We start from the raw sequence: 13,377 nt of genomic DNA on the forward strand, positions 1-13,377 counted from the left end.
ATATTAGAGAACAATCAGCAACCTCTTCCACACTATGCTATCTTCACCCAGGAGTGTGGAAGATGCATTAAACTGGCTCTACTGCAAAATTCTTTCATGTTCCAAGACACCGATTTTGATGTTTTCAGATGATGAATCAGAGACTCCTGAAGAACTGGAAGAAGAGATTCCTGTGGTGATTTGTGCTGCAGCAGGGAGGATGGGTGCCACTATGGCTGCCATCAATAGCATCTACAGCAACACTGATGCCAACATCTTGTTCTATGTAGTGGGACTCCGGAATACTCTGACTCGAATACGGTAAGTTGTGTCTTACAGACTTCGGCACTTTCTGTTTCCTTCCTTCCTTCCTTCTTTCCTTCCTTCCTTCCTTCCTCTCTCCCTCCCTCTCTCCCTTCCTTTCTCCCTCCCTCCCTTCATTCCTCCCTCCCTTCCTTCCCTTCCTCCTTCCCTTTTTCCCTCTCTCTCCTTTCTTTTCTCTCATTTTCCTTTATTTTTCCTTCCTTCCTTTCTTCTTTCGTCCCTCCCTCCCTTCTTCCCTTCCTCCTTCTTTTTCCCTCTCTTTCTTTCTTTTCTCTCTCTTTCTTCTTTATTTTTCCTTCCTTCCTTCCCTCCTTTCTTCCTCCCCCTCCTCATTCTTCTTTTTCTTTCTCCCTCCCCTCCCCTCCCCTCCCCTTCCCTCCTGTCTTTCTGATAGATCTTGCTGTGTTACCCAGGCTGGAGTATGCAGTGGTGCAATCACAGCTTACTGCAGCCTTGACCTCCCTGGCTTAAGCAATCCTTCTGCTTCAGCCTCCCAAGTAGCCGGGATGACAGGCGCATGCTGTCACACCCAGCTCATTTTATAATTTTTTGTGGAGATTGAGTCTCTCTTTGTTTCTTAGGTTGGTGTCAAAATCCTGAGTTCAAGCAGTCCTCCCTCCTTAGTCTCCCAAAATGCTGGGATTACAGGTGTGAGCCACCACACCTGGCCTCTACTTTCTTACATTTCCTTAAATAGATTTCCTTTCTTTTTGGCTTAAGAAATAAACAAAAAATTAAAATTTGAGCATATTATAAAAATGAAAGATAACTGTAAAATCTTGGTATGGAGAGTGTCTCTCTGAGCCCAGAAATCATCAAGAAAAATGGACAGATTTGACTGCATAACATTTAAAAACTTTACAATGATGAAAAATACAAATGAAGCTACTCATACAATTGATTGAAAGAAAGTATTTTTAACATGTATTAAAGACATAGACTTACTATCCAAAATACATAATTGTTACAAAAAATTTAAAAACACAAAAGAATTTAAAAAACATAGTCAAAAATGGGCATAGAATATAACCAGACAATTTACAGAGGGAAAAAATACAAATGGCCAATAAACATGAAAAGGTGTTGTAGGCTGGGTGAGGTGGCTCACTTCTATAATTCCAACACTTTAGGAGACTGAGGAAAAAGGATAGCTTGGGGTCAGGCCAGCCTGGGCAACATAGCAAGACCTCTGTCTCTGCAAAAAAAATTTTAAAAATTAGCAGAGTATGGTGATACATAGCTTCACGGGAGGTGGGAGGATCCCTTGAGCCCAGGAGCTTGAGGGTGCTGTGAGCTATGAGCACACCACTTAACTCCAGCCTGGGCAAAAGAGTAAGACCTTGTTTCAGCTAAAAATACATAAATAAGGCCGGGGGTGGTAACTCACTCCTGTAATCCTAGTACTTTGGGAGGCCAAGGCGGTGGATCACCTGAGGTCAGGAATTTGAGACCAACATGATGAAACCCTGTCTCTACTAAAAATACAAAAATTAGCTGGGCGTGGTGGCCCATGCCTATAATCTCAGCAACTGGGGAGGCTGAGGCAGGAGAGTGGCTTAAACCAAGGAGGTGGAGGCTGCAGTGAGCTGAGATCATGCCACTGCACTCCAGCCTGGGTGACAGAGCAAGACTGCATCTCCAAAAATAAAATAATAAAAAATAAATAAATAAGCAAAGTTTTTCTATTAATAGGAAAATGTAAGTTAAAACATTTTTGCATTATTTAAAACATATATGTCACTTCAGTGACATCATTTTTCACTTATCAGGTTGGCAAAAATTAAACAGAACACCATTACTCAGTGCAGGAAATTGGACACGCTTATTCCTTATTTACACGATGTGCGTTTTCTAAGTTGGTGTGCGTTTTCTAAGTTGGTATGCATGTGGTGAGGTCAACATGGCAATATTTATCAAAATGTTGGATGCATGTATAATTTAACTCACATGGCATTTCCTCTTCTAGGAATCTGTACTAAAAAATTCTAGTACATATTACCAGAATATGTGTACAACAATGCTAGTTTCAGCATTATGTGAACTAGTAAAAACATTTCAAAGTGCTTAAATGTCCACCAGTGGAAGAATATTTAAATGAACTGCAAAATATGATCCAGCTGTTAAAAAAAGAAGGCACTCTGTATAAACAGACACAGGAGATTCTCAAGGCATATTGTTAAGTGGAAAAAGCTGGTTACAGTATAACTTGTATAGCATGATTCTACTTTATGAAAATTCAAAACCCCTAACTGTAAGTGTGTACATGTACATGTATGTGTTTCAGTAAAGAAATAGAACTGGAAGCCAGGCACAGTGGCTCATGCCTGTAATCCCAGCACTTTGGGACGCTGAGGCAGATGGATCACCTGAGGTTGGGAGTTCGAGACCAGCCTGACCAATATGGAGAAACCCCATCTGTACTAAAAATACAAAAACTAGACAGGTGTGGTGGTACATGCCTGTAATCCCAGCTACTTGGGAGGCTGAGGCAAGAGAATTGCTTGAACCCAGGAGGTGGAGGTTATGGTGAGCCGAGATCACACCATTGCACTCCAGCCTGGGCAACAAGAGCAAAACTCCGTCTCCAAAAAAAAAAAAGAGAGAGAGAGAACTGGAAAGCTATTAAATTGTTAACACTATCCCTTGGGAGAACACAGGAATTGGGGAGGATGCTGATGAAGGAAAGTTCAAGGTGTTTCAGTATTATTTGATCATTCAATAGGAGAATATATTTACATGCTGCTTTTATAATTAAATGTTTTTGTAGTGGCACCATGAGGAAGTACAGAGATCTGTAAGGTGTTTGCCTCTAATCTAAATGGCCCTTGCTGCCCTGGATTTTGAGGGCTTGTGTGTGCTTTCTGGGGTTTTCTGTCTCATTCCTCACTCTCCTCATCATTCTATTGCTCATCATTCACTTAACCTGTTGTTAACAGCCCATTAACTATCCATGGGTATGAAAACCAGAAAACCAAATCCAAAAGGATGGCATGTTTAAGGGTTCTGAGTAAGGGTTTGTCCTTAACAAAAGGCATGAGCCACATGACTTTCTGACTTTGGCCAGGGGCTGTTTCCTAGTTCTTGCTGTCCAGTCTACTCCGAGCTCCCTTTTACATATTTTAAAGCTTTTTTTTTCATTGAAGTAGAATCTCAAAACAGAAAATTGTATAAATCCAGTGTGCATTTTACTGGATTATCACAAAGTAAACACACTCATGTAACATCCAGCATGTCCTAACCAATACTTAGTATAATCAGTCTTTTGAAGTTTGCCATTTTGATAAGTGTCCAGTGGTATCTAGAAATTTGAGGTTTCCTTATTTCTAACGTTATTGAACACTTTTCCTACACACTTTATAACCATTTGGAAGTAAATGTTCAAGTCTTTGCCTATTTTTCTGTTAGATAGTCTAACTTTTTAAAATTGATATGACCAATTTTTTTTCAGATTTTGCAGATCTAAATTTTGTTCACATTTAATTCTTTTGTTGATTTTTAGTCAGCAACAAATTCTACCCTAGGTGGCTTTAGTCATTGGATATTTTATTTTGGGATTATTTCTCCCAAGAATCTCATTATGAATTGGATACAAGATAAAAATTCTGCAAGACCAAGAAAACAGAAGGGGAGAGGGAGGGGGAAGGAGAAGAAGGGGAATGAAGACAGATGGGGAAGATTGAGGGAGTGAATCAAAGAGACAAAGGTAAATTCAAATCAGCCTTGGAGTCAAAACAGCAGAGTAAAAATGACTTCAATCAAAGTTGAAGGTTCAGAATGTCCTGCTTCATAACATTTCAGAGCTGTTACCACACGGCGAAGACAGTACCAACAACCACAGATGCTGCTTCATAAGAAAGAACACTTTTCATTCTTCCTGTTTCCTGGAGAAATTATTTGGATCTGGGGAGAGATTTGGTTACTATTTTGCTTCATTTCCTTTGCAGAAAGAGTTACGTGATTGAGGGGAAAAAAGATTTAAATTCAGACCAGATGGGGAGAAAAGTCAGGAGGATTTATTGGACTAAACTCTACTAAGTTTACACACATTTTAATTTTAACTTTCTAGGGAGGCAACAGATTGACCCTGGGGAAATAGGCAAATGAAGGAAAGATTTGAAGTGTATACTAGAGGTTTTTTTGTCATCTTTTTAGAAAATGGATCGAACATTCCAAACTGAGAGAAATAAACTTTAAAATCGTGGAATTCAATCCAATGGTCCTCAAAGGGAAGATCAGACCAGACTCACCGAGGCCTGAATTGCTGCAGCCCGTAAGTAGGGACTATGCAGATGCTGGCAACAGTCCTTGGTGAGACCCTTGTTCAGTAAGGAGTGCTAGGCACTGAGATGCATGTGGAATATTATTTTCGAAGCCTTGTGGTGTTTGATCTCCACCAAACTCTGCTTAACTATAATTTATAAGCCAACTGCTACAGAGAGGATTTAAGATGGTTTATAGAAACACAATGAAGTTATTAAAGAAGAAATGAAGCATTAAAAAATGCAGAATGCATTTACGAGTATGAATATGTCTGTGGAGGTTGGACCTGGAGGAGGGCCAGGTAGCTGAGGCCAGGAAAGAGTACCCCGAACCTGTTGGCTGTTGGGATATTTAACTGTGATTGCATGTTAAATCTAACTTGAGTATCTGACAGCTAAGAAAAAAGAGTAGCATGATGGATTATATACTTCATAGTATTGACTAAGATAATACACTTTGGAGACACAGACTCTTTTCCTAGCATTGGAAATCTTAAGGTATTCTACCACGAGTGTTCTTACAAAAGGGACCCTCTCCCTTTTTTATTTTTTATTTTTCTTTTTGCATAAAAAGTGGTGTTTTTGGCCAGGCCTATAATCCCAGCCTTTGGGAGGGTGAGGTGGGAGGGTTGCTTGAACCCAGGAGTTTGAGACCAGCTTGGGTAACATATTGAGGCTCTGTTTATTTTTTTTAGATGAGCTAGGTTTGGTGGCACACCCCTGTAGTCCTAGAGGAGCTGAGGTGGGACGACTGTTTGAGCCTGGGAGTTCGAGGCTGTAGTGAGCTGTGATCATGCCACTGCACTCCAGCCTGGGCAACAGAGTCAGACCCTGTCTCAGAAAAGAAAAAAAAAAGAGTGGTGTTTTTGACAGCAGTTTTACAGAAACTGCAGCCACCTTCTACATATGATTGTTACTTCAATTCATCCCTGAAAATTTACTTAATTCTAAGCCCTCTATGATATGATCTTTCCCCAATTCCAGATACTGTCAGAGTATAAGCTGAGTTAAGACTTCAGATTAAGCCATGTTGTTAGTAATGAAACTTTGAAGTTCCTACCCCACAGCTCATGGTGCTCCTTTTTCTGGTTCAAGGAGCTAAAAGGTTGAGCTTGCTGTTGGGATGACACACGTGTGTGTGTGTATTTCAGGCTGATTTAATTGACAGTTATCAAAATTACTGGAGGTAGAGTAAGGCAGGCGATTTGTGCCCTAAAAGATTGACCACGGAGCCTCTGTAACGCCCACTGCAGCAGTTAACAGAGATGAAAGTGGCAGCAGCCTCTGCACTAGGGGGTTTGATCCAGAAGAATAGCTGATCCCCAGCACTGGCTTCAGCCTCAGGCCTCAGATATGTCAGGCACTGGTAAACTCAGGTGAGCTATCTGGCTAGCTCCTGTTTTATTCTGCTCCAAACCTGGAGGTGCGCTGAGGCCATGGTCAAAGCCGACTCTCCAGTACTCTCAGAAGACACTAAGCCATATGTCTCTTCCCCACCATCATTTCTTTTGTTGTTTTAACAGCTGAACTTTGTTCGATTTTATCTCCCTCTACTTATCCACCAACATGAGAAAGTCATCTATTTGGACGATGATGTAATTGTACAAGGTACTCTTGCTAACTGCCAAGAACACGTGGAAAAGAAGCAGCTGATAAGTAGAATGACTGTCTCTCTTCATTTTTCACATAGCTAATTGTGCAGTGAGTTTTGACTGCTTATTTAAGTTGTGAGTACAGTATTGTTGTAAATTCGGAAGTATTTTGGAAACGGGTTGATACTTACCAGGACAATCCAGTTGACACTCTGATTGTCAAAACTTGGCAATAAATAGCTTGTTAGGCTTTCCTTTCCCTGTATCCCTATAATGTATGGAAATAAAGCATCACGGATGACATTCTTAGGCGTGAGCTAAGTTTTGATGTTTAAATGTGTTATATCTCTTCCATTACAAACAGGATACGCATTGGTGTGGTACCTACTTTTAGCAACAGAAATAAAGAAATTTGATCAATGCCAGTCTGAACTCATCATCAAGTGGCTTTCTAAATCTGTAGGCATGACCCTTGTTAAATAAATTGTCAAGCCACTTGAAATCAGGGATCCAATACTCTTCTCCCATAGCAAAATCAGGAACTGTTTAAGCTCTAAGGCTCTATCTGGCCCCAAAACAAATGCCGTAATGTTTTAATTGCTGGTGTTTCTAAATTCAGGTGATATCCAAGAACTGTATGACACCACCTTGGCCCTGGGCCATGCAGCGGCTTTTTCAGATGACTGTGATTTGCCCTCTGCTCAGGACATAAACAGACTCGTGGGACTTCAGGTGGGCACACTATCTTGGAAATCCTCCCTTCACCCTACAGTTCTGGTCCCTTCTACCTCTCTGCAACTCAAAATGAGTGTAACCTCCACCTTGAAAACCCTATAGGACAGTCTGGACTGCTGGGAGGTGGAACAGCACAGGGGGCTGGGACTTTGGTTTGTATCTCAGCTCCCCACCTTACCAACTCTAGGGCGACTTACGTTAACCCTGCAGAGTCCCACTTTCCTTACCTGAAACATGGAACAATCATGTCTACTTTGTTGTGTCTTTGTGAGCAATAATGAAATAACGTGCTGTCCAAGTGTCTAGCATGAAATAAAAGCTCCAGAAGTGATCATTGTTACCTAGGTTGCTTATAACCATGCTCTCTATCAGAGATGGTGTTTTCTATAAGATAGACTTGCTGAATCATTGGTTCTGTCTTCAGAGTTTTGACCATCACCTTTATCCCCCTTCCAGTAGAAGAAAATATTGATTTTGTTAAGGGTAAAGATTTCCTTACCCCGATGGAAATGAGGAAAGTTGAATCTACATGTGATGCTGAAACCAAAGGAGTAGCTTTGAAATATGAGGTGTTATTAAGAGTTGACTGCTGTTTTTCAGAAAAGCTTCTAGCAAATACTTTTACGTGTGTGGCATTTTAAGGCACTTCAAGGCATAGACTCTGGGACCAGATTCGATTTTGTCAAAATCTTGGCACTATCACTTGGTAGTTTTATGACCTTGGGCGAGTTACTTAGCCAGTTGTTTCTCCCTCATTTATCAAACAGAGGTAATAATAGTACTTCCCCTGTAGTTATTGTGAGAATTTTAATGCATATAAAGCTATTACATGAGAGTAACGTGGTAGTACATGTACAGTTCTTAGAAAAGAGCCTGGTGCATAGAAAGTACTCAAGTATTTCCATGACTCCTGTATAAGGTTTGAGAGCATCATATTAAGGAATTATAGAATATGACAGTCTATATGGGTGAAAGAATATGTGTGTCCTGCCCCATACTACATTCATTCAACTACTACTTATTGAATACTTACTCTGTGCCTGACGCTGTTTTAGGTGCTAGTAATACAGTGAGCAAAACAAAAACTCCTGCTTTTGTGTAGTTCACATTCTAGTGGGAAGAGAGACAGTAAATCAGTAAAATATTTAACAGAGGATTGGGGTGGTGGCAGGGCTGTATTTTAAATAGGGTGATCAGGGAAGGCTCCACTGAGATGGTGTCATTTGAACCTAAACTTGAAAGAATTGAGGGAACCACCTATGCAGATGGTTAGTGGGGAAACTCTCCAGTAAGAGGAAAGAGCAAGTGTAAAGATCTTGAGGCAGGGGTGAGTCTGGTTCATTAAAGGTGGTCACTGTTGCTGGGGGATCAAGAGGATAATAACAGGAGTTGGAGAGATACTGGAGGGTCAGATGGTATAGGGTATAGCAGGCCGTTTTAGGAACTCTGGCTGTTTCTGTGAATGAGATGGGAAGCTATTGGAAGAGCTTTGAGGGGATGAGTGACCTAGAGACAGAGTAGGGTGGAAAAGGGTGGAAGCAAGGATACTGCTTAGGAGGAACTTGCAGAAATCCAGTGAGTGGCAATTATGGCCCGAACAGGAAGGTAGCAGTAGTGGCAAGAGGAGTGTTTGGCTTCCAGCATTTTGAAGATGGGACCAACAGGATTTGCTGACAGATTTGGATGAGAAGCGAGTGAGAAAAAAGGAGCCAAGGAGGACCTAATGACCCCAGGTTTTTTGCCCAAGTAACTAGAAGGATAGAGTTGCCACTGACTGAGTTAAGGCAGGGGCAGGGAAGCAGGTTTGGGATAGAATTGAGATCATTTTTTGGATGTAAGTTGGAGCTGCCTTACTAAGCATCTGAAAGGAGACATTTGGATGGCAGATGTAGCAGGAGTTGGAAGTGTAGAGGAGAGGCCAGGGCTGTCAGATGGGTGGTATTTAGAGCCATGAGACTGGACAAGGCTGTTTATGGAGTTATTGCTAGAGAAAGGTACTGGTGCTGCACTCAGACTTAGGGCATTCAGCATTTAGAGGTTAGAGAAATGAGGTGAAACCAGCAAAACAAAACAACAAGAAACCACCAAGTGGCCAGTGACACAGGAGGAAACCAGAGATACTGCACAAGGGTTTCAAGAAAATGATCATTATCCAGAAACAAAAGATTCGCTGGTCAAAAGCATACACATCCTGTTCCCTTACAGAATACATATATGGGCTATCTGGACTACCGGAAGAAGGCCATCAAAGACCTTGGCATCAGCCCCAGCACCTGCTCTTTCAATCCTGGAGTGATTGTTGCCAACATGACAGAATGGAAGCACCAGCGCATCACCAAGCAATTGGAGAAATGGATGCAAAAAAATGTGGAGTACGTGAAGATTTCTCTACTGTTTTTTCATGCTTGGGAACAAAATCATTCAGTTAATTTTCCACACATAGTTCAAGGGTTAGAAATATTTCACAGTCATCTTAGGTCAGATTTTCTGACAGAGGCACTGTTAAGAAAGAAAAGGGGACGGTCAACTAAAATCTTTCCTCAAAAGGTATAAACAAAGGAATCAAGATCCTGTGGAGTGAGGAGGCCCTGATTATACATTTTCCTAGTAAGTTGTTGAAAAATGTGACTTGAATCTCTTCCACGTAACAATCTTAATTTATCTTAGCTGAGTTTCCCCTTTTAACATAGGTTTGTTATTAAGGATTATTATATAGAGTCAACTTTGCTTTTTAAGGTTGATTTTTTAAATTTATAATTTTTCATTATGAAAGTTTAAAAAATAGAGAAGATAAAAATAACTCTAATACAACTGCTATGATCACATCATTGGACTGCCTGGCAGTCTTTTTTATCTGGATATTTTAATACCATCATAACCTTGAATTTGCCAGTAAGGTTATTCTAAACAACGTGGGATTAGAATTTGATTTCCCATGTCTACTATTTAAAAACCTGGGAGTTAAAATGGCAAAATATGAACACTGTGAATCTAGGTGATGAATATGGGAGTTCATGGTATTCTTACTATGTTCTGTAGGTTTGACAATTTTCAAAATGAAAAGTTAGGGGAGAATGAAAGGCCGTAAGTCTTAGTACATAGTGAGAGAATGTCTTGTATCTTTTACAATATTAGATTCTACTTTATCTGAGTTTGTGGGGACTCCAGGCCAAATGTTGTTTTTCTATTTCATTTCTTAGGGAAAACCTCTACAGCAGCTCTCTGGGAGGAGGGGTGGCCACCTCCCCAATGCTGATTGTGTTTCACGGGAAATACTCCACAATTAACCCCCTGTGGCACATAAGGCACCTGGGTAAGTATTTTAAAAAAACAATGCAAATGTACATGTTATTTTTTTATTTTTGAGACAGAGTCTTGCTCTGCCACCCAGACTCAAGTGCAATGGTGTGATCTCGGCTCACTGCAACCTCTGCTTCCCAGGTTCAAGCAATTCATCTGCCTTAGCCTCTCGAGTAGCTGGGATCACAGGTGTGCATGACCACGTCCAGCTAATTTTTGTATTTTTAGTAGAGATGGAGCTTTACCATGTTGGCCAGGCTGGTTGGCCTCACAGAGTGCTGGGATTACAGGCGTGACCCACCATGCCCGGCTGCAAATATGCATTTTATAGATCCAGTGAGCACCATGGCGAGGAGAGGGTGCTACATACAGCACCAGGTTGTTCAGTTCAAATCCTCCAGGTGATGCTGGACAAATCAGTGCTCAGATTTTGCAAGTGCAGCTGATATTCTTAGCTACCTGAGGGGCATGTTTCTGGATATTTATGAAAAGCCATTAGACTCATGCTTAGCATATAGTATATGCTCAATAAACATTAACTATTATTAAGATAACTTTTGGCTGGGCGCAGTGGCTCATGCCTGTAATCCCAGCACTTTGGGAGGCTGAGGTAGGAGGATTACCTGAGGTGTCAGGAGTTCAAGACCAGCCTGACCAACATGGTGAAACCCTGTCTCTACCAAAAATACAAAAATTAGCTGGGCATGGTGGCGGGTGCCTGTAATCCCAGCTACTTGGGAGACTGAGGCAGGAGAATCACTTGAACCCAGGAGACGGAGGTTGCAGTGAGCTGAGATCACACCATTGCATTCCAGCCTGGGCGACAGGAGTGAAACTGCATCTCAAAAAAAAAAAAAAAAAAAAAGAGGGAGCGAGAACTTTCACTGTCAAAGCTTTATTGAACTGTCAAGCCACACCTTTATTTTCTCTTGCAGTAACCTACAGTGGACAAAACCAAATAAATTAGCATAATGGCTTAGGATGAATTCAGAAAGCTGCCATTAAAATTTATCCCTTAAAAAGCAGTTGACTCTGTACTCTGTGAGTTCCTTAAGTCTTTTATTCACTACACAAGTGTAGGTTTTAGGATATAGATTGGAATCCCAACTATGATTTTGGGCAAGCTACTGCATACATGTAAATTGCTTAGCATAGAGCCTGGCATAGAGGACACATTCATTCCATTCTAACACATGGCCACAATCCCTTATCCAAAACCACTGGGCCAGACATGTTTAGAAGTTTAGAAAGGGTTTGGATTTTAAAAAGGTAATGTGGTGCTGAGTGGGATCTAGGTTTTACTGCCAAAGGAGGTATTTAGAAACCTTTTGTTTTCAGACCTTTGGGGATTATTTTAGAATTGGAGGCAACGGATATGGACTTATATTTACCAACTTCCCATTACATTGCTAAGAACTGGATTAAGTTCTGTTAAGGAAGGTGAATATTATTTCCAATTCTCACAACCCTACAAGGTGTCATGTCCAGTAATCTCCTTTTTAAAAGAAAGGACGTAATTGTGGAGGCGGAGTTACTGTCTGTTCTCGATGATTCTGTGGCTTGCTTCTGCGTCATTACCAGAATCCTCTGATTTTCCTGAGCATACGTATGCACAAAAGAGTGCCACAGGAAAGTCAGTGGTCTGTCTGATTTGATTTATAGCCACGTCGGGTTCACCATTAGATCAAGTATCAACCTTTCCATGTGCAGAAAATCCCATCAAAGTAGGTCTGTTTTTAAAAACGTGTAGGAACAGCTATGCAGAGCTTAGATCAGTAACGTGACAGCATTTTATGATCTTGAAACAGAGACTCAGAATTACATTTTATGAAATATCCAGCACTTTGAGAGGCTAAGGTAGGTGGATCACTTGAGGTCAGGAGTTCAAGACCAGCCTGGCCAACATGGTGAAACTAAAAATACAAAAATGGCATGCGCCTGTAATCCCAGTTATTCAGGAGGCTGAGGCAGGAGAATAGCCTGAACCTGGGAGGCGGAGATGGCAGTGAGCGGAGATCACACTACTGTACTCCAGCCTGGGCTACAGAGCTAGACTTTGTCTCAAAAGAAAAAAGAAAAGGAAAAAAAAGAGAAATATCCAACTTACTGACAAGTAGGAAGGGACATTCTCAAGACAAAGATGTCATTTTTCTTTGTAGAATGGAGCTTCCATCTGTGCTGAAGTTTCTGGAATCAGGGATGGTGTGCAAAGTGAATCTACACAAAAATCATTTAAAAAATGATCTGGTTTCAGGGTGTTCTGGAGGCAGAAGGGCAACATAACACTAATGGGCATTAAATTTGGGTTTAAACAGGCAGGCTTAAGAGTTTTTAAATTTACAAAATATATTTAGCTAAAAGCAATTTCATCACCCAAATTGCAAGCGCCTCTGAGGTAGCTCCACACAGCCCTTCAGTTATGAAGCTGAGATGAGGATGCCTTACTTAGTAGACTTTTCACGAGAAGTTGTCTCTTCCCAAATGAATATTTCCTTTGTATAGACTCTGGTGATTGATAATTATTTCAATTATGCTGCTATAGCTTGAAAAAACTAGTTTCTTCTCTGCAGCTGCCTTCACAGCTGTTTATTAGTAACAGATACCAGGTTGTGTTGTTGTTAATATCATACACTAGAATAACATAATGCTAGCAAATCAACCCTCTCGTAATTCAATGGACTTTTCTGCATTTTTTGTTTGTTTGTTTGTTTGTGTGTTTTTTGCGATGGAGTCTTGCTCTGTCTCCAGGCTGGAGTGCAGTGGCGCAATCTCGGCTCACTGCAACCTCCGCCTCCCAGGTTCAAGTGATTCTCCTGCCTCAGCCTCCTGAGTAGCTGGGACTACCGGCGAGTGCCACCATGCCCAGCTAATTTTTTGGTATTTTAGTAGAGATGGGGTTTCACCATGTTGGCCAGGATGGTCTCAATCTCTTGACCTTGTGATCCGCCCGCCTCGGGCTCCCAAAGTGCTGGGATTACAGGCATGGGCCACCGCACCCGGCCTCAGCTGTTTAAAAAAATAAATCACATTACTTTTCATGGAAAGTTAAACACTATAGATATATATTTTTTAAATTTTACATGCACACCATCTTAATGTAATTCTAGAATAGGTATTCTAAAAAATATTCTAAGCAATGGCAATGTTAGGGTAAATGCATAGTCTCTTTAAAGTGATTACTTATGAGG

The 13,377-nt window shown here is 41.0% G+C and overlaps 1 protein-coding gene across 5 annotated transcripts in view; it reads left to right on the forward strand.

Moving 5' to 3' along the window:
* GLT8D2 (glycosyltransferase 8 domain containing 2) overlaps positions 1–13,377 on the forward strand; it is a 70,882-nt gene that overhangs the window by 55,482 nt on the left and 2,023 nt on the right. For all 5 annotated transcript variants that reach the window (XM_064379906.1, XM_064379905.1, XM_064379907.1 and 2 more), the window contains 6 exons: positions 129–300; positions 4,456–4,573; positions 6,086–6,170; positions 6,774–6,886; positions 9,095–9,261; positions 10,090–10,202. In XM_064379906.1, the coding sequence (XP_064235976.1) occupies positions 129–300; positions 4,456–4,573; positions 6,086–6,170; positions 6,774–6,886; positions 9,095–9,261; positions 10,090–10,202 (768 nt within the window). The remainder of the gene's footprint in view (positions 1–128; positions 301–4,455; positions 4,574–6,085; positions 6,171–6,773; positions 6,887–9,094; positions 9,262–10,089; positions 10,203–13,377) is intronic.

Source organism: Aotus nancymaae, unplaced genomic scaffold (assembly GCF_030222135.1).
Source record: "Aotus nancymaae isolate 86718 unplaced genomic scaffold, 86718_ANA_hifiasm-v0.15.2.pri h1tg000021l, whole genome shotgun sequence".
NCBI lineage: Eukaryota > Metazoa > Chordata > Mammalia > Primates > Aotidae > Aotus > Aotus nancymaae.